The sequence below is a fragment of the Eucyclogobius newberryi genome, unplaced genomic scaffold (genome assembly GCF_026437365.1).
Source record: "Eucyclogobius newberryi isolate DKJ021-1_F unplaced genomic scaffold, fEucNew1.0.hap1 SCAF_17, whole genome shotgun sequence".
NCBI lineage: Eukaryota > Metazoa > Chordata > Actinopteri > Gobiiformes > Gobiidae > Eucyclogobius > Eucyclogobius newberryi.
This window is the reverse complement of record NW_027315801.1, coordinates 32,251,239-32,278,801: the sequence shown is the minus strand read 5'-3', so window position 1 is coordinate 32,278,801 and position 27,563 is coordinate 32,251,239. Positions and strand designations below refer to the sequence as shown.

At 41.3% G+C, this 27,563-nt stretch overlaps 3 protein-coding genes across 3 annotated transcripts; 2 read left to right on the top strand and 1 right to left on the bottom strand.

The window, feature by feature from the left end:
• The first annotated feature begins 810 nt into the window (after positions 1 to 810).
• On the top strand, positions 811 to 9,753 carry smc5 (structural maintenance of chromosomes 5). The gene is made up of 24 exons (XM_072450093.1): positions 811 to 999; positions 1,778 to 1,919; positions 2,051 to 2,103; positions 2,176 to 2,338; positions 2,530 to 2,664; positions 2,741 to 2,881; positions 2,950 to 3,111; positions 3,285 to 3,356; positions 3,419 to 3,674; positions 5,655 to 5,809; positions 5,889 to 6,002; positions 6,073 to 6,167; positions 6,238 to 6,370; positions 6,446 to 6,619; positions 6,882 to 7,051; positions 7,108 to 7,231; positions 7,291 to 7,413; positions 7,863 to 7,988; positions 8,485 to 8,580; positions 8,720 to 8,824; positions 8,913 to 9,032; positions 9,100 to 9,279; positions 9,344 to 9,439; positions 9,582 to 9,753. Exons 1-24 carry the CDS (start codon positions 848 to 850, stop codon positions 9,714 to 9,716), a joined length of 3,222 nt encoding a protein of 1,073 aa, XP_072306194.1. The 5' UTR covers positions 811 to 847; the 3' UTR covers positions 9,717 to 9,753.
• A 328-nt stretch (positions 9,754 to 10,081) lies between these two features.
• On the bottom strand, positions 10,082 to 10,988 carry cfap276 (cilia and flagella associated protein 276). The gene is made up of 4 exons (XM_072448586.1): positions 10,734 to 10,988; positions 10,503 to 10,616; positions 10,299 to 10,424; positions 10,082 to 10,223 (listed from the first exon to the last, which is right to left on the bottom strand). Exons 1-3 carry the CDS (start codon positions 10,806 to 10,808, stop codon positions 10,299 to 10,301), a joined length of 315 nt encoding a protein of 104 aa, XP_072304687.1. The 5' UTR covers positions 10,809 to 10,988; the 3' UTR covers positions 10,082 to 10,223.
• Positions 10,989 to 11,281: 293 nt separating this feature from the next.
• Positions 11,282 to 26,604, top strand: elapor1 (endosome-lysosome associated apoptosis and autophagy regulator 1). The gene is made up of 22 exons (XM_072450090.1): positions 11,282 to 11,379; positions 13,411 to 13,531; positions 14,373 to 14,544; positions 15,231 to 15,378; positions 15,471 to 15,551; positions 15,827 to 15,929; positions 16,008 to 16,157; positions 16,332 to 16,420; positions 16,991 to 17,168; positions 17,542 to 17,670; positions 17,760 to 17,850; positions 18,000 to 18,105; positions 18,178 to 18,315; positions 18,694 to 18,957; positions 20,164 to 20,337; positions 20,409 to 20,562; positions 21,282 to 21,375; positions 21,461 to 21,562; positions 24,988 to 25,114; positions 25,196 to 25,374; positions 25,564 to 25,729; positions 26,168 to 26,604. Exons 1-22 carry the CDS (start codon positions 11,305 to 11,307, stop codon positions 26,246 to 26,248), a joined length of 2,922 nt encoding a protein of 973 aa, XP_072306191.1. The 5' UTR covers positions 11,282 to 11,304; the 3' UTR covers positions 26,249 to 26,604.
• The last annotated feature ends 959 nt before the right edge of the window (positions 26,605 to 27,563 follow it).

Genomic DNA, 27,563 nt, shown 5'->3' with positions numbered 1-27,563 from the left:
TTTTTCAGTAATTTTACCTCCAAATTTTGCTTTTTTCCATTTGAATTTACATACGAAGTTACACATTCAGCAATTTTTCCTTCCAGCATTCCTCTCTTGCTTTACTTGCGACAGCAGTGTTTGCTTTGATCTTTAAAAACTTCTTTATATGTCGGTGTAATCCCTTTTTCTACAAAACGTCCTTATAGTTTTCCAAAATAATAAGTTTCTCGGTGTCAAATCACTCGCCATTTCCCCACTTCAACTGGTTGTGACGAATGTAATAAAAATGTGTCGATAAGCAAGACATATTTAATAAACATTCCATAATAACCATTGGATAATTATTTTGGGTTCAATCGATAATATAACAAGCTCACGCGAAAATCCTGTCCCGTTTCACAAATCTCGCGATACATGGGTTTGTTTCAATTCGATATATAGAACACTAGATAGAACCTAATCCCACTGACAACCGGTATTAACGTTCAGGTCCAGCTGCCATTTTCTTACTAAAATATTCTAAGTACTTTTTACTTCATCGTAAAAAACACACACACATAAACCTGCAATATTTTCAGGGTGAATATTAAAACTGTGGCACCTGTTTAAACATTTAAAACTTTTAGTCAATTACTGCGGAGGAATTATCCTTTTCAAGTAGAATTTTGCTCGTTATACAATTACAACATGGCCGCCGCACATGACGGAGACCACAGGATCGCGTATACTCTAGCTTTTATTGACATTGTCAGTTTACTTTCACGTGACTTCCGTCTAGCCAATCAGGAATCAACAACAATCTGGCTGGCGCGCTGCGGTTGGCGATGTTTGATCCACGCTGTCTGTTGATTCATTTCTTCTAAAGATGGCAGAACCGGCTAAAAAGAAGCGACTCAGTCACGCACACGGCAGCTCACAGGCGTCCGGAGGCCTGTCGCTGTCGGCTAAAAATCGGCCGGAGGGAGACCAACGCTTCGTGGAAGGTTCCATAGTTCGCATCACTATGAAAAACTTCCTGTAAGTCGAACGTGAAGCGACGCCGCAAACTACACGCTTTCCTGCTTATTAATTTGTATATAGAGTACACAGTATGTTCAAGGTTATTGAAATACAAACTAAAGCATTATCACGTCGCTTTCGGTGCCGTCCACGCGCCAGGGGGTTGTTGTTGTTGACACGGAAACCGAAACTCATTCCAATTTTTACACCAGGATTTCTCCACGAATCCAAAATATGTGACTTGTAGAGGAAAGGCACGTGTAATTCAATTCAACTACGATCTATGCTGTGGAATGTTCTAGTCAAACGTGTTTGTGGGTTTCATTCAGGGTTATAACAAAAAAAGAAATGTCCTTAAATGTCTATAAACAGGAACTTGAATAACAGGAGGGGGTGGCAGACATTCCAAAAGAAACGTTGCAATAAATAGATTAGATAAATTGGAACATAAAAGGTAAAGTAACAAGCAGTAAGACAAGCAGCAGCAATATTATGACAATTCAACATAAATCTGTGTAAATGTGTCTTTAATTGTATAAGTTTAGGCTTGATTATCAGACAAATGTTACTAATATCCCCTTATTTGAAACTATACAACACAACTTATTTTTTCCTTTTAATCAGCTCCTTTTGTAGTACCTTTTTTAAAACTATATTGAAATGTAGATGATAATGTGCATGAATATAGATTATAAAGTACCCACATCTGATTGCATTTCCTCATTCCAGTGCATCTACATTCCATGCTGAATATTGGCTTTGGTCTAGAAAAATAATTGAAGATGATTTATTACAGAACGTATGACTTCTCTGTGGTTTACCCTGGACCAAACCTGAACATGATCGTTGGAGCCAATGGAACCGGTAAATCCAGCATCGTGTGTGCCATTTGCTTGGGTCTGGCTGGAAAGACGGCCGTGCTGGGCAGAGGAGACAAGGTATAGAATGATAGAGATTTATGATAATTAAATTGTGTGGTTCAGTTCACAATTTTGTATTTCATGTTTAATGTTGAATGAATGTCTTTCTGGTTCTAAGTAGTTGTTTTGTAAATCCTGCTTTTTGTTAGGTGGGGCTGTACGTCAAGCGAGGATGTCCCAAAGGATCCATCGAAATCAAACTGTTAAGTTCTGTCCATTTGTAGTGTATTCTTCAATCAATACAAAGTACTTACACTACAAACTCTTTTTACAGGTTCAAACGTTGCGGCAGTGTTGTCATTAATAGAGAGATTCATGTAGAAAATAATCAGTCTTTGTGGATGATCAATGGTAAACACTGCAACCAGAAAACTGTGGAGGAGGAAGTCAAGAGTCTGCGCATCCAAGTCAGCAACCTCTGCCAGTTTCTTCCTCAGGTAAATTTACAGACTAGATATTTATTTTAAATGTGTAGTTTGTTACTTGCCCATCAACTCTGGTACTTTAAGATGATGCATTTACAACTGGTTTGTCTATATTTGTATTTGATTATATATTTTTTTCAGTTTGGACTTGGAAGTAAATATCCAATTAAGATTTTCATGTGTTTTTTCATTTTAATTTGTAGGAAAAAGTTGGGGAGTTTGCAAAAATGTCTAAGATTGAGCTGCTGGAGGCGACAGAGAAATCTGTGGGTCCACCAGAGATGTACACGTACCACTGTGAGCTGAAAAACTTCAGAAACAAAGAGAAAGAATTAGAGGTAAACTCGCATCAAAACTTAATGGTGACTTTTAATGATTTCATAACCTTTTTGTTTTGCTGCTCTGTTTTATCAGAACGGTTTAAAGGAAAAAGCCAACTTTCTTGAAAAGGCCAAGCAGAGAAATGAACGAAACAAACATGATGTGAATCGCTACTATGAGAAGAAACGACATCTGGATGTGATTGAGCTGCTGGAGAAAAAGAGGCCTTGGGTGGTGGGTAATGAAAAAAGATGAACATTTATAATAGTACTTAATAAACCACAATAATGTTGTGTTTGTAGGAGTATGAAACTGCCCGAGCCGATCTGGACGTTCTGAAGAAAGAACGAGAAGAGACTCGACGACAGCTAAACACCCTGAAACAAACTCAAGCTCCAACGAAGAACAGAATACAACAGATAGAAGATAAATTGAAGCCGATAGATGCACAGATTAAGAACAAGGTCAGAAATGTTCAAAAATATTGTATTATTGGTGTATTGGAATATCATCAACCTCTCAGAATTCCAATGTGCAATTAAAATGTAAAGATTTATTTAAGGTTTATTCAGTTTATTGTTTTTTTAATGTTTGTATTATTTATGTTAACTTGTCAAACTGTGTTCATGTTTTTCAGACACTTGCCATCAAAGATTTCTCCACCAAATCCAAGCAAAAACAAGACCATCTGGACAGAAAACACAAAGATGTAAAAAGATAGAGATTTTCCATGTGCAGAATCCTTTACTCAACATATTTATTTTCTCTTAGATTGAGGACATTAAACAGAATCAGAAGCTCAAACAAATCGAAGTCATGGACCATCAGAAAAGAGTCAGTAACACGCGCCAGGCCATCGACGACCTGAAAGCAGAACTGGCCAAAGTGTCTGATCATTCCAACGTCACGCCGAGGATCAACGAGGTGAACGTGGAGCTGAGGGGGATTCAGGTGGAGCGGGCCAAGATCGAGGAGGAGAAGAGCGACCTGCGCCGGGAGAGGGACAACCTGTTCTCCGAGTACAAAAGTGAGGCCGCTCTGCAACGCTACTGTCACTCTACTACTGCCACTGTCACTCTACTACTGCCACTGTCACTCTACTGCTGCCACTGTCACTCTACTGCTGCCACTGTCACTCTACTGCTGCCACTGTCACTCTACTGCTGCCACTGTCACTCTACTGCTGCCACTGTCACTCTACTACTGCCACTGTCACTCTAATACTGCCACTGTCACTCTACTGCTGCCACTGTCACTCTACTGCTGCCACTGTCACTCTACTGCTGCCACTGTCACTCTACTACTGCCACTGTCACTCTACTACTGCCACTGTCACTCTACTACTGCCACTGTCACTCTACTGCTGCCACTGTCACTCTAATGCTGCCACTGTCACTCTACTACTGCCACTGTCACTCTACTACTGCCACTGTCACTCTACTGCTGCCACTGTCACTCTACTGCTGCCACTGTCACTCTACTACTGCCACTGTCACTCTACTACTGCCACTGTCACTCTACTGCTGCCACTGTCACTCTACTGCTGCCACTGTCACTCTACTGCTGCCACTGTCACTCTACTGCTGCCACTGTCACTCTACTGCTGCCACTGTCACTCTACTACTGCCACTGTCACTCTACTACTGCCACTGTCACTCTACTACTGCCACTGTCACTCTAATACTGCCACTGTCACTCTAATACTGCCACTGTCACTCTACTACTGCCACTGTCACTCTACTACTGCCACTGTCACTCTACTACTGCCACTGTCACTCTACTACTGCCACTGTCACTCTAATACTGCCACTGTCACTCTACTACTGCCACTGTCACTCTACTACTGCCACTGTCACTCTACTACTGCCACTGTCACTCTAATACTGCCACTGTCACTCTACTACTGCCACTGTCACTCTACTACTGCCACTGTCACTCTACTGCTGCCACTGTCACTCTACTGCTGCCACTGTCACTCTACTGCTGCCACTGTCACTCTACTACTGCCACTGTCACTCTACTACTGCCACTGTCACTCTACTACTGCCACTGTCACTCTACTACTGCCACTGTCACTCTACTGCTGCCACTGTCACTCTACTGCTGCCACTGTCACTCTACTGCTGCCACTGTCACTCTAATACTGCCACTGTCACTCTACTACTGCCACTGTCACTCTACTACTGCCACTGTCACTCTAATACTGCCACTGTCACTCTACTACTGCCACTGTCACTCTACTGCTGCCACTGTCACTCTACTGCTGCCACTGTCACTCTAATACTGCCACTGTCACTCTAATACTGCCACTGTCACTCTACTACTGCCACTGTCACTCTACTACTGCCACTGTCACTCTAATACTGCCACTGTCACTCTACTGCTGCCACTGTCACTCTACTGCTGCCACTGTCACTCTAATACTGCCACTGTCACTCTACTACTGCCACTGTCACTCTACTACTGCCACTGTCACTCTACTGCTGCCACTGTCACTCTACTGCTGCCACTGTCACTCTACTACTGCCACTGTCACTCTAATACTGCCACTGTCACTCTAATACTGCCACTGTCACTCTAATACTGCCACTGTCACTCTAATACTGCCACTGTCACTCTACTACTGCCACTGTCACTCTAATACTGCCACTGTCACTCTACTGCTGCCACTGTCACTCTACTGCTGCCACTGTCACTCTACTACTGCCACTGTCACTCTAATACTGCCACTGTCACTCTAATACTGCCACTGTCACTCTACTGCTGCCACTGTCACTCTACTACTGCCACTGTCACTCTAATACTGCCACTGTCACTCTACTGCTGCCACTGTCACTCTACTGCTGCCACTGTCACTCTACTACTGCCACTGTCACTCTAATACTGCCACTGTCACTCTAATACTGCCACTGTCACTCTACTGCTGCCACTGTCACTCTACTACTGCCACTGTCACTGTCACTCTACTACTGCCACGTTCCATCATTTACATTGTGTTTGCACTCAGTGTCGGAGAAGAAGCTCAAAGACATGAACAACATGATGAACGCGAAGGAGGAGAAGCTACGTAATCGACACAAAGACACTTTTGCTGCTCTGCTGTGGTTCCGAGAGCACAAAGAGATGTTTAAAGGACATGTGCACGAGCCAATGATGCTTGTGGTAAGTTTTAATGTCAAATCCGAAGACCAGTACATTGTAATGTGCCTGTGTCTGTTGAATTATTTCATATGTTCGTCAGATCAATGTGAGGGACCCCCGTTTTGCAAAGTACGTAGAAGCTCACATCGCTTTCCATGACCTGCGCGCCTTTGTTTTCCAAAGAAAAGACGACATGGAGAAGTTCATGTCTGAGGTCAGGAGTCAAAAAGTGCACACAGGACACACCATTTGATGAATTCCAATAACAATGAATATGCTCACAGGTCCGTGATAAAATGAACTTGAGAGTAAACTCCATTAGTTCGCCCGACGAGTCTCGTGCTCATCTAAACCCTTCCAGAAACATTGAATCGCTGAGGTATGACTCTTGTTTTGTGTCGGTTGCTTTGCATTTATAAAGTTTTAGTGACATTTCATTACCTTTGCAGGCGGTTTGGTTTTTTTTCTTACCTCCGTGAAATGTTTGATGCCCCTGAAGATGTCATGAGTTACCTTTGTCAACAGTATAGAGTCCATGACGTCCCAGTGGGCAACGAGCAGACAAAATCCATGATAAAAACAGTGGGTGTATATTTGTACACTACTAATTAAATGTAAATAATGATGAGAGTTACAGTTATTGTCTATTTCCTTTAGGTCATTGAGGAGCCTTACATTAAAGTACTGTACACCAAAGAGGAGCGGTATCAGGTCAAAAAGTCCATTTATTCAAACAAAATCAGCACCAGTAACTCTGCAGTTCATCCGTCTCAGTATCTGACCTTAGCCGTGGACGGTGAGGAGAAACGACAGTTGGAGGAACAAATGAGGGTGAGAACATTCAAAAGTAACCGTACTGAGAAGACGAGGCAAGTTTATTTGTAGAGCACAATTTGCTCACAAGGCACAACAGAAAAAAAATTACAATCACAAAAACTGATAAAGACGACACATAACAGCTGTAATTTAAGACATTATGTTACTTGTTTAGTCATTCTATTCAATTCCCTGCTTTTCAAGCTTTTAGCCAAAAATCAAATTCAATGTTTGATTTCTAAATCGTACAATTCACACACTGACTTTCTTTGTATAGACATGTCAATCTAAAATGAAAGAGATCGAAGAGCGTCAGAAAGCCCTGCAGAAAGAAGCCTCAGCATTAGATCACCGTGACAATGAGCTTTTGGCTGAGAAGAAGAAGCTTTCTGAACAAAAAGGAAAGAAAAGGCAATTGGAGCAGAAAATCAGCACCAAAGAGGACAGGTAAGATGCATGTAAAATGTAATGTGTGACATCTTTGTTCATTGTTCTGTTTGTAGTTTAAGGCACATGGAGAACAGTACGATTGACCTGCAGAAAATTGAAGAAGAGACTAAAGAGAAAATTGCTGCTGTCAATGTCCAAAAAGTGTCCATTGTGGCATCTTTGGTGGCCAATATGAAGGTACGCTTCAAAATGAGCAAAGGCAAAAGACGAGACATTAATGACCTTTGTGTCTGCAGCAAAGGGCCACGCTGACCATGGAGAAGGTTTACCTCATCCTGGAGACGGTGGGCTTGACGGCGGAGAAGGCGCAGCTGGAGAGCGACTACAGAGAAGCAATATCCGCGTTCAAAGCCACTGAAGTAAGTCGACACTTGACAACAGTATCTGCTCTTTTATAACATGTATAGAGTAATATACATTCTCCCGCTAATGGTAAAGAACAGTAGATCAATGGCATTAACTGATAAGATGGGTTAAGGATTGAGTTAAGATGTTATGTGGAAAGCATTGGCTGGTACTTATATTTTCTATATACTATACTATACTATACTATACTATACTATACTATACTATACTATACTATACTATACTATACTATACTATACTATACTATACTATACTATACTATACTATAAACTAATTGTTATTCTAAACTACGGATCAAGTCTGTTTTAAAATGTGTTGAACATAATCAAGACTTTAAAATAGTTTGATAAACATGAATATTATTCCCCATATTGGTCGATCTCTAGTCATGTGATATCGTGCTAATCTTTGTCACTGTGTTGTCCAATACTTTGTGTTGCAGCAAAGATTTAATCGTTTGGATCAGAGGAAGATCCAGCTGACCGAGCAGTGCAAAGGCATGATGAGAAGAGCCAAAGAAATCTGTCGGATGACGCTGGACCAATCTTTACCTGAAAACCTGCGCAATGTTTGTATAGATCAAGAACTACAGTTGGATCCATTGTATTTGGACTGTGACGTGTTTGTTTTTAAAATGCAGACTACATTTTTGTTTGAGGCAATTTTTTTATTTAAGAAGAATTAAGTAACTCTGGCGATGGAGCTGCCTGGCAAAATAATAAGATGGTATATTCGCACACAAAAACATTTTTTACAAAAAGGAGCCAGGGTTTCTCAGGAGAGTTGCGTTTGGGTCAGCAAATGTTGCAAGGATGGTGTTCAACTTAGAGACAGCAGGGGGCGACGACACAATCAAATGCCCCAAAAATACATATTTCACAAGGACTTACAGATAACATTTTTATTTTAATTTAAAGCTGAGAGTCTTTTAGCTTGTGTGTTAAACTGTTTAATACACAGGCTAATCAACAAAACTTACGCCACGGTCCAAATACTTAAACTCAACAAATATCAAATAAATGGCCATGACCTTTTTTTTTTTTTTTTTTTTTTTATCTTAACAGGCTTTTGGTAAATATCCTGACACTGTGGATGAGATTGATGCTCTGCTGAATGAAGAAAGATCCAGAGCCGAGTGCTTCACTGGACTCAGTGAAAATGTAAGAAATGCCTATGATTGTTGTAGTGTCACTGCTTAATCCGGTTGTAAAGAAGCTTATGGCTTCTCATACATAGAAGTGCTTGTACACTTTTCTACCATCAAACATTTAGTGTTACAATGAATTGTGTGGTTTGAAGGTTGTAGATGAGTACAACCGACGGGAGCAGGAGATCAAACACCTGGAGAAAGAACTTGAAGAAAAAACTCGGGGTCTGACAGAATACAGACAGAACATTTCAGAGGTGCAGCCTTTTTACTGTGGCACTATTCTGTACTTATTAAGTGACCTTTTCTGCATACTTACATATTTATGTCTATGTTCTATCTCAGGCTAAAGAGCGCTGGCTGAACCCTCTGAAGCAGCTGGTGGAACAAATTAATGACAAGTTTAGTGACTTTTTCCGATCCATGCAGTGTGCTGGAGAGGTGGATCTGCATTCAGAGAATGAGGTATGAAATGTTGCTTCAGTGTTATTCTGACAACAACACTATTGTGCTAGCAATGTTCTATCTTTAGGAAGAGTATGACAAGTACGGGATCAGGATTCGTGTGAAGTTTCACAGCAGTACACAGCTCCATGAGCTGACCGCTCATCATCAGAGCGGAGGAGAGCGCAGCGTCTCCACAATGCTCTACCTCATGGCCCTACAGGAGCTCAACAAATGCCCTTTCAGAGTGGTCGATGAGATCAACCAGGTACAGACAATCAACACTACACTATTAAGCTGCATGTTTGTTACAATGTGTGTTCTTGTTGCAGGGAATGGATCCAGTAAATGAGAGACGAGTATTTGACATTGTGGTGCGAACTGCATGTAAAGGAGCAACATCCCAGTACTTCTTTATCACACCCAAAGTGAGAAAAAAGATTGTTTTCCTTTTATTTTATCAAATCGATCTATTAAATCTTATTAAATCTATATTTTGTAAATCTTTGCACTTCTATAGAATTGTATGTTTACATTAGTGTTAATCCTGAATGTATGGTCTGTCTCCAGCTGCTCCAGAACCTGCAGTACGCTGAGGAGATGACCATCCTGTTCGTCCATAATGGAACCTACATGCTTCCTCCGGCCGAGTGGAAGGAAGAGGCATTCATCCAACGATGTCTTGCAAGAAAAGCCAGAGCTTGAACTGTTCTGAGTTGGAATATGAGTGTTAACTTTACCATATTATTTTATTTTTGAAAAAAAAATGTGTTGTGTGTTGTTCTTTGTTAAAATGTTTTGTTGAGCTTTTAAAATCTCCCAATGTTTGTTTGAATAAAAAGTATTTGGAAGTGTGTTAACTAGAAATTTATTTGAAAAAGCTGATTTAGTACATTTAAAGGTTCTTTATTTTGGTAAACTTGCTTAGTGGTTTGTTAAACAGAAATAAAATATTGACCTTGCCGTAAACCTTTACAACAGGAGTGAGCTGAAAAGACATTTCAAGCACAATGATGATGATGTAAGTCAAATTAAACCTGTTCAATAGCATCAGTAAAAACATCTGTATTGTGCAGGATATTAACATTGATTTAGATTTTCAAACTGAAAAACGTTGAGCCCCTTTTATTTAATGCTGTAAATGGAGCATCGCTGTGGGTCGACCCATCGTGTGATGTCCTGGTCCTGCTCTGTCCCTTTGTCTCCTTGTTTCTCTGTGTGTCTGACATAGAGGATTGTAAGGATTAAGTCATATTGAAGTTTGTTACTACGTCTGTACTAAAACACTCACCTGTGGCTGTGCTCCTCACACACACTGTCCCTCTGACATAAGATCTGGTTCTTGCTACAGAAAAAGTCCTTATGGTGGTCATAGACAGTCTTCAGTTGAAAGTCCAGGCTGTCTCGTGGGGCCTGAAAGTGAAGTCACACATCTGTTGTAACTTAGTCATTGAAAATGAGCTCTAAACCGCAGAAGTGCGTGTCCTTTACCTGCGTGTCACAGAACACAGTCCTCCTGAAGCTGGAGTGTGTGGCAGAGTCATGAAGGCGGCTCCAGGGCTCCTCTGTCTGGGCCATGTGGCTCGGTTTGTTATAGGTTATTTTCTGGATAAAGATAACACAAATAAAACCATGAACCAAATAATTACTTAAAGTTAATTATTTTATGTTTATGCTTCAAACACATTACATGAATAATACCATTTTGAACACGTAACTGACCTGCGGAGCCTTGTATCCACTCAAAGTGAAGTCATTTTCCAGTTTTTTTGGAGGATATGGGTCCCGTCCGTTCATCTTTGTTCAACTTTGACGCTACAGAAGAGGCACGCGCTGAATTCTGACTCTCCCGGATGTTTACATGCGGTTACTAAGCAACTTGCCAACGCGTGATAGGAAGGTGAAAAAAATGCTTGACCGCTTTCACTTATGTTTGATGGGTATATAAATTGCAATAAGCCTTTTTATTTGTGCGTTTCATATCCATTTTACACTATTAAACTCCAAACGAAACACTTTATTGGTCAGCGTAAGTAAGCTTGGAGTACGCTTCAGGATATGGTTGCCACGTTGAATTATTGTCAGTAAAATTAAAGATAATAAACGTAAACCGCACACACCAGCCCTGCCCGCGCGCGCATAAACAGCGTCCCCGTAAAGGTGTACGATCTGTAATGTGATTGGCTGAACAAGGCCCGCTGAGGCCCCGCCCACAGCTCGCGAGGCCCGCCCCTGACAGAGGTGAAGCGGACGCGCTGCTCCATCAGCTCTGCGCCCGCACGAGGAGGACAACATGCAGCATCTGGGACTTCTGCTGCTGTGGCTGCTGTGTGCGCAGAGCCAGGCCGAGCTGCCCATCTGCAAACAGGTAAAGAAAAGACACATTATTCTCTTCAAACTTAAAATGCCAAGTCAAGCTCACAGACCAGAGTGTTTCAACCAAATGAGAGATAATGATGAATTTTAGTCTGTAGCGAGACAAAAGAGATTAAACAGTCCATTGAATAGCCTAAAATCTGAAACATGTCAATTTCTTATGTTAAGTTTATTTGTAGAGCACATTTCATACACAAGGTAATTCAGAGTGCTTCACACAGCAGGAAAAATGCATTAAAATCACAAAGAAATGACAGAAACAGATGTTGCTCAAGTTATAACTCCCAATTTGAACCGGTTCACAATAAAACAATCAAGTCGATAGTCAAGTGAGGCAGATGTGTGGTTCACTGTTGATATTCTGCTGTTTTAAAAAAAATATCCATACATTTTATTATGTTTCGCAAGCAATTTCAATAATTATTATTTTTATTATTGTTATTATTTGAGTCGATTTACCAAAGGTTTACATATTTGCTGCAGTTCCAGATGGATTAATTTACATAAAAATAGTTGAGTTTGATAAAAAAACAAAAACCTTTTATCAGTCACTTTGATTACTTCTGTCCAAACCTTTGTTGAAAATATAGTTTGTGAAATGGACCCGCTCTGTGCATCTCCTTATGTGGGTGGGTGGTCATCGTGTCCTGTTGCCTTGGTTCCCTCATGTTTATCTAATACAGGTGATTAGTGCTAAAAAGGCCATCTCCAGAGTCCAAGGACGGTTGTATTTTTAATTTAAACTCGCCCAGACACACGCTAAATTGACTCTGCGGCTAATGTAGCAGCTGTAATTGAAAACAAAGGCTTAGAGGACCAACTGGTAGCAATGTTGGGTTTTTGTTAACTATTAATCCAACAAGCTGTGAGTGCTGAACGCAGGGGGCTGAATGGCAGTTGTATCTCTTCTACTTTCTACTTCTACTAACACATTTTGGCAGATCTTTTTTCTTTTCTAGAGATAATTATACTAACAAGTTGTATGAGTACATATTTAAGTTTGCAATAATAAGTTAACTAAGCCTAAAACGAGACTGAACCAGGCTAAAACAAAGAGAAAACCGGTTTTAACCAGATTTGGGAGAAACCAGAACTGAACCAGTTCTAAACCAGGACTAAGCCATAACTGTGCATTCACTCTTGTCCTGGTTTGAGCCCAGTTTAGTCCTGATGTAGAGCTGGTTTGATCATGTACAAGTGGTGGGTTAGTTTATGTTACGGTGCGTGCATATTTGAACTAAACATGGACAAGCCCAGGGTTAGACTAAAACAGGACCAAATCAAGTCTACATCAGAGTTTAACGGGGCTCAAACTGGGATGAAACAAGTAAAGGTGTGAACATGAGCTAAGTTTAGTCCAAATGTGTATGCAAATGTGTGCAAATGTGAATGCACCCTTTATTGACTACTCAACCATAAATTCAGAGCAAGAACCTTTGGCAGCAAGTGAAAAGGTGCATGTACTGCCTCCTACTGTAGTTGTAGTTGTACGTCCCCTGTGTTTTACGCTACAAGAGGAAAAAGGACCCAAAAAAAGGGAACGAGAGAGAGAGAGAGAGAGAGAGAGAGAGAGAGAGCAAGAACCTGTCTCCAAATTAGATTAGATTATGCACAAAGTTTGAGAAGATTATGTGACACTCTAAACTGGATGTGATGGGCGGGGCTTTGTTTGTCCCCACTGTTTCCTGGAGTCTACTCTTACAAAGAATAGTTCAATTGATCCTGTAATATAGAATAAAGTGTTTATTAAAGGGATAGACAACTCGGTTTGTTTTCCCCTGGAGCTTAAGTCAACAGAGGCCGTCTTAACTGACAAACTCCTGATAAATGAGATTAAAACAACATGTGAGACAGGCCTTATGTGCAAATATTAGCACTGGGTTTGTTTGTGAAGGAGGCAGGATAGCTTTTCTCCAAATTCCACTTGTGAGATATTGATAACGGTTTTATTCCTCAGTGAAAGTAAATGATCTTAATGTGGCCTATATTCGTGTGAACTGTTCACCTGTGTCTGTCTTTGCAGTCCGACTATCACTTTGAGTACACAGAGTGCGACACTCTGGGGTTGCGCTGGAGGGTGGCGGTGCCCAACAAAGCGGACACGTGTACAAGACTGCCAGACCCTGTTAAAGGCACCCAATGCAGTGAGTGACCCATTTACAAGCTTTGCATCAATCATTCAGAACATTACTATACCACCCCTTGAGTAGTTAACAGTAGTGAAATCTACGTTTTAACAGTATTTCCAAATGATCCAATTGCATTTCATAAATCCAAAATTGTCCACTTTGCCAAAAAAATAAAATAAAGGTTACTGGGTGTGTACTAAACTGATATAACGCTGTATATGCATTTCACTCTACTGATGTATTTCTTTACAACAGCCTACTTAAAGGTGGAATAGACGATTTTTTTCAGCAAATTTTTTATCATATTTCCTCGTGGCGTGGATAAATCATTTGTCCTGCCACGTATCTATCAAAAAACGCACCTACCGCTCACCTGCAGCCGCGTGCGGTTCGTCCCCACGTTTCCGCGTGCCTAAGCGCATGGATCTATCATAATATAGTTCCCTCAGTGTACGGGGCAAAATGAAGACGGAGAAAGACAGTTCGAGCTGACGCAGAAGTGGACAGAAATCTACGGGAGACAAGAGATGCGATGCGCTCCGTTGCACTAATGAAAAACGCACGTGTGTGTTGTATCAGTCCGCACGGGGGAGTGCGCATGCGCACTTCCGCCTGCGTTCTCAAATCGCCGAAAAATCGTCCATTGCGCCTTTAAGATTCCTAGCCAAGTTTATTTGTTGACCACAAGTTGTGCACTAAGTCATTCAGAGTGCTTTACAGCACAGGAAACTGGATATTTAAATTAAATATCAAACATAAAAACATAATTATACATTTTCTACAATATTATTAATTGTGGATTGCAACTTGTTAGTTTTTGTTTCATTTCTAACTTGCTGTTATTGTCTTGTGATAGCGTTCTCGTGTAATGAAGGGGAGTTTCTGGACATGCAGTCTCAGGAGTGTCACAAATGCGCCCCTGGGACGTATTCTCTGGGGACTGGAGTGGCTTTTGATGAGTGGGACTCCTTGCCTCATGGCTTTGTGACCCTTCACCACAACACAAACGAGCAAGTCAACTGTGCAAAGTAGGTATCACAGAACTGAAATGAAGTTATGAAGGAAATATTGTAGAAAAATATTCAGTTGTAATCATCTGGACACTGTCAACTCTCATAGTCTCAATCTGAGGATCTAGTCTGAGAACTATTTATCCTACTCTGAACTGAGCAAGCATGTCCTGTTTATCTATTTGTTTACACTGTTTTAAGTTTCTCATAAAAACACATCTTCTTTGTTACCCTAACAGCCCTGTAATGGGCCATAGAAATCCTATTGTCAGCTCACTGCAGCTCCATCATCACTGATGAGTACCCGATCAGCATCAGAATGGCCAGGACTGATCCCACCCCACGGATTCAATATGTGATTGTATATTACCAGTGAACTGAATTAATATATGGAGATAAACAGGACGACAGGCTATTATCAGGAGGCCCTGCCCAGTGGGCGGGGCTTACGCAGCTCAGTGTATGATAAATATCAGAGTTCTAGATCCACTGATTGAGAAAGACTTCAGGATGAAAGTCAAAACCTCTTGTTTAAAAAAAACATATAATAGTAGTAATAATAGTGTCCCTACACTACAACTGAATCTTTTTACACTCCTGGACAAATGAGGGATTACACCGACTAATGAAGGAACATTCAAACTGTACAATTTTCAACCCAATATTAGTTAACCATTTTAAACGTGAGTCCATCATCTTTTCAGTTCGTCTTGGACCCCAAGGGGTGAATACATCGCCTCTAACACAGATGAATGCACTGCCACTTTGTCCTACGCCGTAAGCCTGAAGAAACCAGGAGTACTGACCTTTGAGTATTTGTACCCCGACAATAATATCTACTTTGAATTTTTTGTAAGAATTGCACCACTATCGATCTAACAAATACTATAATATAATTTGCTGGTACGACTTGTTATTTCTCTGATGTTTCCTTTTCTGTGCAGGTTCAAAATGACCAGTGCCAGTCCACAGAATCTGACAGCAGATGGATGACGGTGTCTGAGAACGACTGGAGCAAATACATGGTTAGTTTGTCAAGTAGTTCAGTGGTTCTCAAAGAAAATATTTGGCCTTTCTTAAACAGGACTATTCTATTTCTATGCAAATTCTAAACAAGGTTTAACCCAAAGGAGGGCAAAAACAATAGATTAAATAGATTCTAAATTCAGTAATCCGCACACCACCTGAAGGAGCTCACGTACCACCAATCTAATCTGAACTATACAGCAGTATGTCAATAATGCAGATTATGTGCAAAAGAACCTATGTCCATGCTTTTCTATGTACCTCCTGCTTTAAGGTTGAGCTGAACACAGGCAACAATGTGCTGTATTGGAGAACCATAGCATATTCTCTGGAAAGTGACATTAAACCTGTGCTTCTCAAAAACATTGGCATCTCAGGTAAGCATTTAGATATTAGACACTTCATTCAGGGGTCTCTACATCATGTATTTCATCATTGTCTTTACATTTCCCCAGGAGTGTCTTACACTTCTGAGTGTTTCCTCTGTAAATCTGGGACGTACAGTGCAAAACCGGGTGCTGCGCGGTGCTCTCCTTGTCCCACTGATACTTCCTCCACTAAAGGAGCCACTGTCTGTCACCCTTGTCAAAGCGACACATACTCAGGTACAGAGGCAGTTATTTACATTTTAAACTAGTTATACAGCTTTCTTCTGTGTTCTTAAAAAGAACCTTTGCAGTGAAGCTGAATATTGTGAATATTGAGTGCAACATGAGTGTTATCTTTTATCTTAATGTGTTTTTTTCTCTGCCCTCTGGCTGTTTCCTGTGACTCTGCAGAGGCCGGCTCAGGGACATGTAAACCCAGACCTGCCTGTATCACCAGCGATTACTTCTACACGCACACTCCATGTGACCAAGAAGGAAAGGTACCTGCCTCAAACTATTAGTTAAACTTACATTTATAAAAAGGTGATAGATGTGCTACAAAAAGTCTCTGATTTGCATGCTTTAATGTGTCACATCTCTCCATTTGGATCAAATAATAAAGAAAACCTGAAACCTGAGTTTCAGTACTGGAACTTTAACTCATTAGTAAATGGGCCAATGTCAACAGTGCCTAAGTCAAAGACCAGAGAGTTCAGTCACCCACAACTGTGCTGAGGAATGAACATCATATCAGCTGATGTATAAATGAGTTTTGAAATAATGTTGCAAAACATTTAAATATAGGGCTTATATTGCACTGATGTAGTGATCAAAATATATTGTCTCTGTTTTCCTAATGAGATTAATGTGGTGTGCATGACGGCGAATATATGCAATCCAAATTCAAAATGCGTCTTGCCTCCTTGATTAATAGCGACAACAATGCTGTAAAACAGTCTACTGCAGCCACCTGTTGTGCGATTTGTCTTCTTTGAATATACAGTGTAAATGAGTCATGCACTGCCCTACTGCAGGTGTCCTTCTCACATTATACCTCTTTTCTGACCCAGACCCAGCTCATGTATAAATGGATTGAGCCAAAGGTCTGCAGTGAGACTGTAGAGGGCGCTGTTCAGCTGCCTGCATCTGGAGACAAGCAGACGTGTCCCCCCTGTAATCCTGGATTTTATGTCACCAACTCCTCAACCTGTGAACCCTGTCAGCCAGGCTTCTACTCCAATGGGACAGGTGCAACGATACTGCTTCACATTTTCCACAGAATAGTCTCTTTATAAAACACACGACACATTTATGTTGTTGAAATATTTATTTTTGAATGTAGCCTAATATAACGGGTCAAAGAGCCTTTATATTTAGGCATTTTAAGATGGGTAGAGTAAGTTTATGCCCTTTTAAATGTTATTTAAATGAATAATGTTATATTATTAAATATTGTAGACTCGCATTTTAGTAGGTTACTATCTATTTTACTGCCAAAAGAAAAAGTAGCAACAACTTAACTTACCGGTATGGAGATATATTTATTTTTGTACCAGCATAAAATTGAGTTGTGTTTTAATTGACATTTTTTGTGTTTGTGACTACTGTTTTTTGTGTACAGTTTGTGACAAATGTCCAGCAGGTACAGAGCCTCTGGTCAGCTACGAGTACAAATGGTGGAACACAATGCCCCATAATATGAAAAGCTCAACTTTCCGCAGAGAGTTCAATGACCCTGAGCACAGAACAGGTAAGAAATGTTGAAATCAGCAGCACAAACCTTTTATTAGGTTCATTAATACATATTTTAAATAAAAGCATTTGTGTTTTTTCTGACAGCTTGGGAAGTGGCAGGGGAATACATCTACACAGCTCCTGGAGAGGAGGACACAGACTTCCTCATGCTTACACTGAATGTCCCTGGATACAGGTGAGGACAGAATCAGCTAAATGGACCTTCTATTGAATATCTGTTATGGATTGTTATGGATGATGCCCAGGGTCAAGTGGTGTCAGGACGGGCGTCCAGGATAATAGTGTTAAGAACATTTTTAGTGAGCCTTTATCTAATCATTGCAGGTTGCCACAGTCTATCTCCAAAAACAGTGACATTAGTGAACTTGCTCGGATCACATTTGTCTTTGAGACCAAGTGTACAGCAGACTGCACATTTTTCTTCGAGACGGTAAATAAAAAGTGTAGTTTTTTCACAAGTTGGTCCAAAGATAAATGTGTGCTGATTGCCTGTTTGTTACAGGGCACCTCTCAGTGGAACAGTGAAGTTGTGGAGCAGTGGAAAGGAACTAACAACAAAGAGTCCTATTCATTTGTGATTCAACAAAACCGCACCGTCAGCTTCACCTGGGCATTTCAACGCACCACACATCAATCTATGGTAAGAATATAAAGTGTGATATTTCAAAACAATTGTAATAATTTGAGTAAAATGTTTCTTATTGTTATAAAATGTAATCTAATTTCTCAAAGAACTTGCCAGACTTGGCATCACATTGCGTCACATACAGGATGCTCTTTGTTTGTATCAGGCTGAGCCACTAGGGGGCACTCTGTCTCTTTGACTGTGTTTTGGAATGTGGTAAACCTTGGTGCTTGGTGTGAATAGAAAAATCTATGAAAATGTAGTTGTTCCAGTATTAAACACATAAATACATATAAAGTATTGGTTGTTATGAAATGTCAGCTCTGTTTAAGCACATTTTCATGTTATGGTTTTCAGTCTATTGCTCCATAATTGTAACTCTTCTGTTTTCAGGAGAGAAAGTATAGTGCTGATTTTGCAAAGCTTTACTCCATCCACATTACTAATGTCATTGGGGGCGTGGCTTCTCAGTGCCGCCACTGTGCCCTGCTCTCGTCCCAAACCAATTCGGGCTGTGTCCCCTGTCCCCTTGGACACTACATGGTTAGTGAGACAGGAGTTTGCAAGAGCTGCCCCCCAAATACAGTCATCAGAGCAGAGCAGGCTGTGGGGGAGGCGACCTGTGTGCCCTGTGGACCCAACACCGAGAGGAACAAGGTAAGAGGGAATTTATTCATCTTTTATGATCATGCTTAAGTATGGTTTCAGCATGTCCTCCATTATATAAACCCAGTGATGAGGATGTAGTTACAGAATACTGAATACATTAAAATGTATCTTTTTTTTAAACTTACTTTCGGTTGCATGATCCAATTAGAGTAAGGGGACTTTATATGAATACTTGAGTGGCATAACATTATAATATAAATAGGCGACATAGGAACAGCAAAAAACAGCACATGCACTCACCACAAGAGCTGTGAGTGTGATTTACATGTTTTCTTACAAGTTCCATGTAGTTTGAACCCTAAATTGCATTAATAACTACCACAATGTATTCCTTTGATTTTAGTATTAGTATTCTGAACACCACCAAATGAGTTTCTTTATCTAAGTAATACTATTCTCTTACACTTATTCTCAATGCTTTTTTCAGTACATGTATTAACCTCCCAACACTGTATAGGATCAATAAAGGTTCGTTGTATACACTCACTCTTGACAATACACTGTACATTGTTACATTGAACTAGCTGATTAATATGTGCTTATTACTACCACAATTAATATAGTCTCAGGTTGAGAAATTGGCATACAAATGCATCTTTACACTATAAATAAAAATCACACATGCAAACGTATTTTAGACTCTTTTAGCAGAACATCTGTCAGCCTGCCTCCACCAGGAAAAGAGTGAATGAATAAAATCAATGTAAAGCGCCTTTGAAAGTGAAAAAAGTGCTATGTAAGGCTGAGCAGAATAATATGTCTGTCTAGAAATATCTTAAAATCGTGAGATTTAGTCTCCTGGTCGGGTTGATCGAGACGTTTTCCGTCATTGACTGTTGAAGCCTGACCCCTGGACTGTTGAAGCCTGACCCCTGGACTGACCCCTGGACTGTTGAAGCCTGACCCCTGGACTGTTGAAGCCTGACCCCTGGCGGTCACTCCGAGTCAAAAAAGGGCAAAATTTGGATCTTTTTTTTTTGCCTTCAAAGTAAAAGAAATAAGAATTTGCCTACTGTCCGACCCACTTGAAAAATGTTGGGTCGGGTTACAGCAAACAGACAATTTATTTGGGGTAGCCTAAACCAAATGCTTCATTATTATCACTTATTGTATTTGTTTTTAATACTTCCATGTCCTACAATTCCTCCCCCTGTATTGAATATTTATTGTCTATGGTCTCACTTTGCTCTTCAGGGATACTCAGCCTGTCTCAGCGACTGCCACCTGAAAGTCCAAAGTCAGTGGGGAACGCTGCACTACCACTTCTCCCCTCTGTCCAATATCACTGGTTTTCACAGCAACCCTCGATTCACCACTAAAGGCCTGAGATATTTCCAGCATTTTTACCTGGGGCTGTGTGGCGTAGAGGTGAGACACTGTCATGTTTGCACGCTCAAATGTACCGAGGATTCGTGTTAAATGTGAGTCGGGTCATTCAGGGAAGAGTACCGGCAACTTGTGTGGACAACGTAACCGAGAGCGGGAAGAAGGAGGTCAAGGGATACATTTGTCAGTCGACCGTGGTTCCTTCCGACATCAGGGGCCAGACTGTGGTGTCCTCTCAGCCCGTCGTCATTGGAGACACACTAGTTGGTATGTAGTTAACACCTTGTTAACAGGTGCTGACATTTAAACAGTGCTGGCTCAGTCATGACCCCGAAGCCATATCAATGTTCAGCCATTTTGAAGTTTGATAATTGTGTCTATTACTCAATTTGACTCATAATGATTTAAATGATTATAATGAAACATGGCCTTTTAATGTTTTTATTCCATTGAGATTGCTACTGCTTAAAAATGTTTTGATAGATTAGAACAGTTGTAGTAAAACAATCCGAACAAACACCTTGAATAAATCAAATCAAATATTTAAATGAGAAGATTGCCTTATAAGGCAATCATCTCATTTAAATATTTGATGTTAAAAGAATGGTGTTAATTTACTTAGATTATCTTAAAATCTAAATGATTTGTTTGGGATCTACATAAAATAGTTAAATGGAGCAATGGCAATATGTATATTGATTTTCTAGTGTTAGTTCTGCAATAAAGTTGGTCACAAGAAAATTATTAAGATATGTTGAGACCAGATGAGAAACCCTTGTTTTTTAGATTTGGGATTTTACTTTATTTTACACCCACAAACAATAAAAAGTACACATCAATGTTGTGTTTTCAAATACATAAACATATAAACTGGGCTACTGTACAGCTTTTTGTTTCAAATATACTACTATACATACATACACCTGTAATAGATGAGTTCAGAATAGTTTTAAATTGTGCACTGATGCTTTATTGTGACTCTTCAGGTGTAACTACAGAGACTTCACTGAGCAACATCTCATCTCCAGCCGGGTTATTCCCCTCCACATCCTCACTGTCAGACGTCATCTTCTACTACAGGTAAGCAGCCTTTTCTGTTTATGCGGCACATGTTTCTTTTCTCAAACAATAACAATCTACTTATTGTGCATCTTGTCGCCTCCAGGTCCAGTGAGAAAACGCAGGCGTGTAAACAAGGCAGAGCTGCCACTGTCCGGATGAGATGCAACCCCACAGTGAGCGCCACTGACCAGATCACCACCCCAAGGTAACAGGGCGAGCGCTGCAGGCTTTAAAGCAGGTCATTGTCAATGTAAATAACTTTCTCTTGATTTTCCAGGCTGCTCAATTATTGGAAAAATAATAAATAAATTCATAATCACTTATTATTATTTATTTAATTATTTTTAAATAATTAATCATACTATTTTACTGAAGGTTATATCAGTAGTTAATAAGTAGGTTTGGACAATTTTCATCTGCTGCGGGCGGACAGAACGAGAGAATCCGGGAAGAAAAGAGGTGGAGGTCTGGCGGTGTATGTGAACACGAGCTGGTCCAAACCCGAACACTGCACAGTGAGGGAACTATGTAACAAGGATATTGAACTATTGGCTATTGGCATGAGGCCATATTATCTGCCCCGGGAGTTCTCACATGTGATTTTGATCGCAGTCTATGTGGCCCCGTCTGCCAATGCTGAAGATGCTTGTGAAGCACTGCTCTCCTGCACTTGTAGGCTGCAAACACGGCATCCACAGGCTCTCTTCCTCATCTCTGGTGACTTTAACCACGCTTCTCCCTCTTCTGTTCTACCAACATACACCCAGTATGTTACCTGCCCCACCAGAGAGAATAGAACATTGGACTTGTTTTTTGCCAACACCAAGGAGGCTTATTCTTCTTCCCCCCTCCCTCCCCTGGGCAGCTCGGACCAGAACCTTGTACATCTGAGGCCTGTGTATGAACCCATCATGCGCAGGCAGCCTGTGGTGTCCCTTGAAGTGAGGATGTGGTCTGCTGAGAGCGAGGAGGCTCTGAGGGACTGCTTCAGCACCACTGTCTGGACTGAGCTTTATGACCCACATGGGGAGGACATCAACACCATCACAGAGTGCATCACGGACTACATCAACTTCTGTTTTGAGAACATTGTTCCCTCCCGGACGGTGCGGTGTTTTCCAAACAACAAGCCATGGATTTACCGTGAACTGAAGGCTCTGCTGAAGGAGAAGAAGAGAGCCTTCAGGTCAGGGAACAAGGAGGAGCTGAGGACTGTGCAGAAGGAGCTGAGGAGGAAGATCAGGCAGGCTGAGGCCGGCTACAAGAGGAGGATGGAGGAGCAGCTGCAGCAAAAGAACATTCAGGGAGTGTGGAGGAGCCTGAAAACCATCTCGGGCTTCAAAATCCCCCCTGCCCAGACAGAGGGGGATCTACAGTGGGTGAATGATTTAAATGCTCACTTCTTGAGGTTTGATCGGTCACCCGCCCCTCCCCCTGCACAGCTGCATGCTCCCTCTTCCACAGCTGGACAATGCCCTGCATCTGTTCCTCTTCGCTTATCTGCCCCGGACCATCAGCTCCCCACTTCGCCTGGACTCACCCATCCCCCCAGCACACGGTCCCCCTGCCAACCACTGACTGTCACAGCAGCACAGGTGAGGAGTGAGCTGAAGAGGATTAAAGTGAGGAAGGAAGCAGGACCTGATGGCATCAGCCCCAGGCTCCTTAAGTCCTGCGCAGATGAACTGTGTGGAGTTATGGAGCATGTCTTCAACATGAGCCTGAAGCTGAGGGTGGTACCACAGGTCTGGAAGACCTCCTGTCTGGTACCTGTGCCTAAGACACTGCGCCCCAAAGACCTCAACAGCTTCAGGCCAGTGGCTCTCACGTCCCACCTGATGAAGACACTGGAGCGGCTGGTCCTGGACCACCTCCGCTCCGCCGTGAGCTCAGCCATGGACCCGCTGCAGTTTGCATATCGGTCTGGCATCGGAGTGGAGGACGCCGTCATCTCCCTGCTGCACTTCTCTCTCTCTCACCTGGAAAAGCCTGGCAGCTCTGTGAGGATTCTGTTCTTCGATCTTTCCAGCGCCTTCAACACCATCCAGCCGCTGCTCCTGAGGGACAAGCTGGAGACGGCTGGTGTGGAGTATGACCTGGCAGAGTGGATCCTGGACTACCTCACAGACCGACCCCAGTTTGTGAGAGCCCGGAACTGTGTGTCTGACACTCGGACCTGCAGTGTGGGGGCGCCCCAGGGCACTGTCCTCGCGCCCTTTCTCTTCACCCTTTACACTGCAGACTTCAGACATGACACGGACAGCTGTGTCCTGCAGAAGTTCTCTGACGACTCTGCCATCATCGGACTCATCACGGACGACGATGATGCGGAGCACAGGGGACTGGAGCAGGACTTTGTGGACTGGTGTCAGCGGAACCACCTCCTCATCAACGCGGGGAAGACCAAGGAGATGGTGGTGGATTTCCGCAGACGCCACCCCACTGCCCCCTCACCAGTGAACATCCAGGGACGGGACATTGAGAGAGTGGACTCATACAAGTACCTGGGTGTTCATCTGAACCACAAACTGGACTGGACTCATAACACGGACGCACTGTACAGGAAGAGCCAGAGTCGGCTCTACCTCCTGAGGAGACTCAGGTCTTTTGGAGTGACAGGGCCACTCCTGAAGACCTTCTACGACTCTGTGGTGGCATCGGCCCTCCTGTATGGTGTGGCCTGCTGGAGCAGCAGCATCACAGAGAGGGAGAGGAAGAGGCTGGACAGAGTCATCAAGAAGTCCAGCTCCGTCCTGGGCTGTGCTCTGGACTCGGTGCAGGAGGTGGGGGACAGAAGGGTCCTGGCTAGATTCACATCTATGCTGGACCATGAGTGTCACCCCCTGCAGGACACTCTCTCTGCTCTGGAGAGCAGCTTCAGTGAGAGACTGATCCACCCTCGATGTGTGAAGGAAAGGTTCCATAGGTCTTTCCTTCCTGCTGCTGTCAGACTTTATAACAAAAACTGTTAGTACTGAACACTCGCAATACTGACCTAACCTAATACTGATGTGCAATTCTGTCATATGTGCAATTGCTGTTGGAATTCATGTGCAATTCATGTGCAATTACTGTGAAATTCATGTGTAATCTATGTGCTGTCGTGACACATATTCATGTGCAATTACTGTCGGGATCACATGCAATGGTATTTATTTATTTATTTATTTGTCTATGGGAGTTTTTATTTATTTATAGGAGATCTTCTACTGAAAGTGTTTTTCAGACTTCCTATAAGTGATCTGTTCTTCTGTATCTACCTCTGGATCTACCTGCGTTGCACCAATGAAATTTCCCCATGTGGGACAATAAAGGAATATCTTATCTTATCTTAATAGAAATATTTTGCGATTCATGCCACTGTAACCTTTATGGGACAGAGCAAGCACCCGTATAATTCATCATCGTCATTCTAATCACGAATAAAATGTAATTTTTTGCACAGCTTTACAAATGGATCAGAACTGTGTAATCTTTTAACCTGGTATACACAATGATGATTACCTTCTTGTCACAGTGCATATTGGAGTTAAACAAATGTTGCACATGTTAACGATTAAGAAGAGGACGCCACAGTCACACTATCATTTGATTTGAACCAATATTGAAATGATTTGTTTTCTTGTGCAGAAATTGTTCCGAGGGCACATGTGACGGCTGCACTTTTCACTTCCTGTGGGAAAGTCAGAATGCATGTCCGCTCTGCACCAAGCACCACTACAGAGAGATAGTCAGCGCGTGTGTGCAGGGAATACAGGTGGAAACAATGATATTCTCCCTGTAGAATCATTCATTGTTTTGAGATCATTATCGATAATAATTGGTGTGTATGTTTCAGAAAACCACATACGTGTGGCAGCAGCCTCTTCAGTGTTTCGGCGGTGAGCGTCTCCCGGAGCAGCTGATCAGTGCCTGTGTTAGTCTGGACTTTTGGCTGAAGTTCGGCGTCTCCACGGGAACTGTCGCTGCTCTTCTGCTCATCGGCATCAGCTGCTATTTCTGGAAGAGGACTCGCAAGTGAGTTTATTGGCGTTAACTTTCATGACATGTACAGAGTTACAAATGTTTGGTGAACTAGCAGTTGGCAGTAGCCTTCAATTAAATGTGATAACCAAATTTGGTCCATACTGTGATGAAAAAGAATACCGGTATATTGAAAAACAACAAATCAGGTGCATTTAAATTCCCCTATTTGTGTTGTGGCAGGCTTGAATACAAATATTCCAAGTTGATGATGAGCTCTGGAGGTAAAGAGTGTGAACTGCCCATTGCGGACAGTTGTGCCATCATGGAGGGAGAGGACGCAGAGGATGACTACATTAACCTCACCAAGAAATCCCTCTTCACCAAAATCAAGTATTTCAGATCTGAGGTAGGTCCCCATTTGTAGACCCTGGAGCAGGGGTGGGCAAACTTCGGCCCGCGGGCCACATGTGGCCCGGTTGTCTTTATATATATATATATATATATATATATATATATATAAAGACAACAAAATTATATATATATATATATATATATATATAATTTTGCCCATAGTCATCTGTCTGCACTTGTATCCTTAATAAATATGACGTGAAATTAATTAAATAATAGATTCAATAGCCTATACTTGACAGAAAAGTGATATTTTATTTGATATTTAATTTTTGGGATTTTTTTTTTTCCACACCAATGATCACGGGCCGGCCCTCCACTACTTGCCTTGATTCGAATATGGCCCTCGGAGGAAAATAATTGCCCACCCCTGCCCTGGAGACACAATTAAACCAGAAGAAAATAACTAGATATTGACCATTGTGATTTTCAGAGGACGGTAGATGGGTTTGACTCTGTGCCACTTAAATCTTCTTCGCTTTTGCAACAAGAGGAGGACTCGGACGACGACTAACTCAGAAGTGTAAAACACATGGAAAACATGCTGTATCGATTTATGTCTTGAATTGCTGTCAGTTAATCAGATTGTCAAAACCAGTGACACCAGTGTTTGTACATACTGCCATGGTGTATTTTATTTATTGAAATGGTAACTTGGACCATTGTTTAGTCTTTGTGTCCTCTATAAATACTCCACATAAAGGGTATGAAAGATTCTACTCATGGAAGTGCCTTTTAAAACCAAAGAGAAATGTGACAATGTTATTGTAGGCTTTATCTTTTGACTGTTACATGTTTTATAACTTTCCTTTAAATGTTATACTTTCGGAACAATGCCAATTGCAATGTTATTAAATTCTCTACAATTTTGCCAACCGTCTGCAAGTGTCTCTTGTCTTTTTGCATGTGTTGAAGACCCTATTTAATAAAGTAAATTAGAAAATACAGTCAACCTCATTCAGTGTTTTTTCTTTAATGTGATAAATATTTAACTCTGTAGATTCTTACCGAAGGCCCTAAAATATTGATATTAGAATGATATACAACTTAGTGTACATAGTAAGCCTATTTCTATTTTTCTATTCTATTGAAGATTTAAATTGTTTTTCTTTAATGCATGCCCTTTTTGATTTGATATATGTTTAATTGTTGTTCATTGTTTAAGTTGCACTGTAGAACCAAAGCAAATTCCTGTGTTTGTGAATTCTGTTCATAAGCAATGGCAATAAACTTTTCTGATTCTGATATAGTAAACAGTCCGAAATGACTCAAAGCATGTTTTATATTGTTTTATAAATTGCCGCCTTTTGCTTTGAAAACTGCTTTGCACATGCTTGACATTCTCTGGATGAACTTCATAAGGAAGTCCCCTAAGATAGTATTTATGGAGTTCACAGATGGTACTGAAGGCCAAGGGTTCAGTGACAAGGCAAAGTGTGGCCACTAATCAGTTGTTTATTTTTATTTTCTTTGCTAAATAATTCCTCCTTCTCTTGCGTCATATATTCAGTGTCTTCCGTATGAAACGAGCTACAATGTAGAAAGTGAACATTTCCCCCCCCTTATTTTAAAAGTGTGTATTTTTTCTTATTTTATTTAAGTGATGTATGGGTGCATGTTGTGGCTTCGTTGGATTAATGCTTTATTTGAGTTTATTTTTTTTTATTTTTAATTGTCAAAATTATTTTAACAAATTACATTTTACATTTATTACAAAACAGAGACAGTTAAAGGAATGCCGGGGGGGCGGGGCATATTACAATTATAATAATAAATCAAAAACATTCAAATATGTACAGTTTTCAAATGTAGAAATGGCTTTTTTGTTT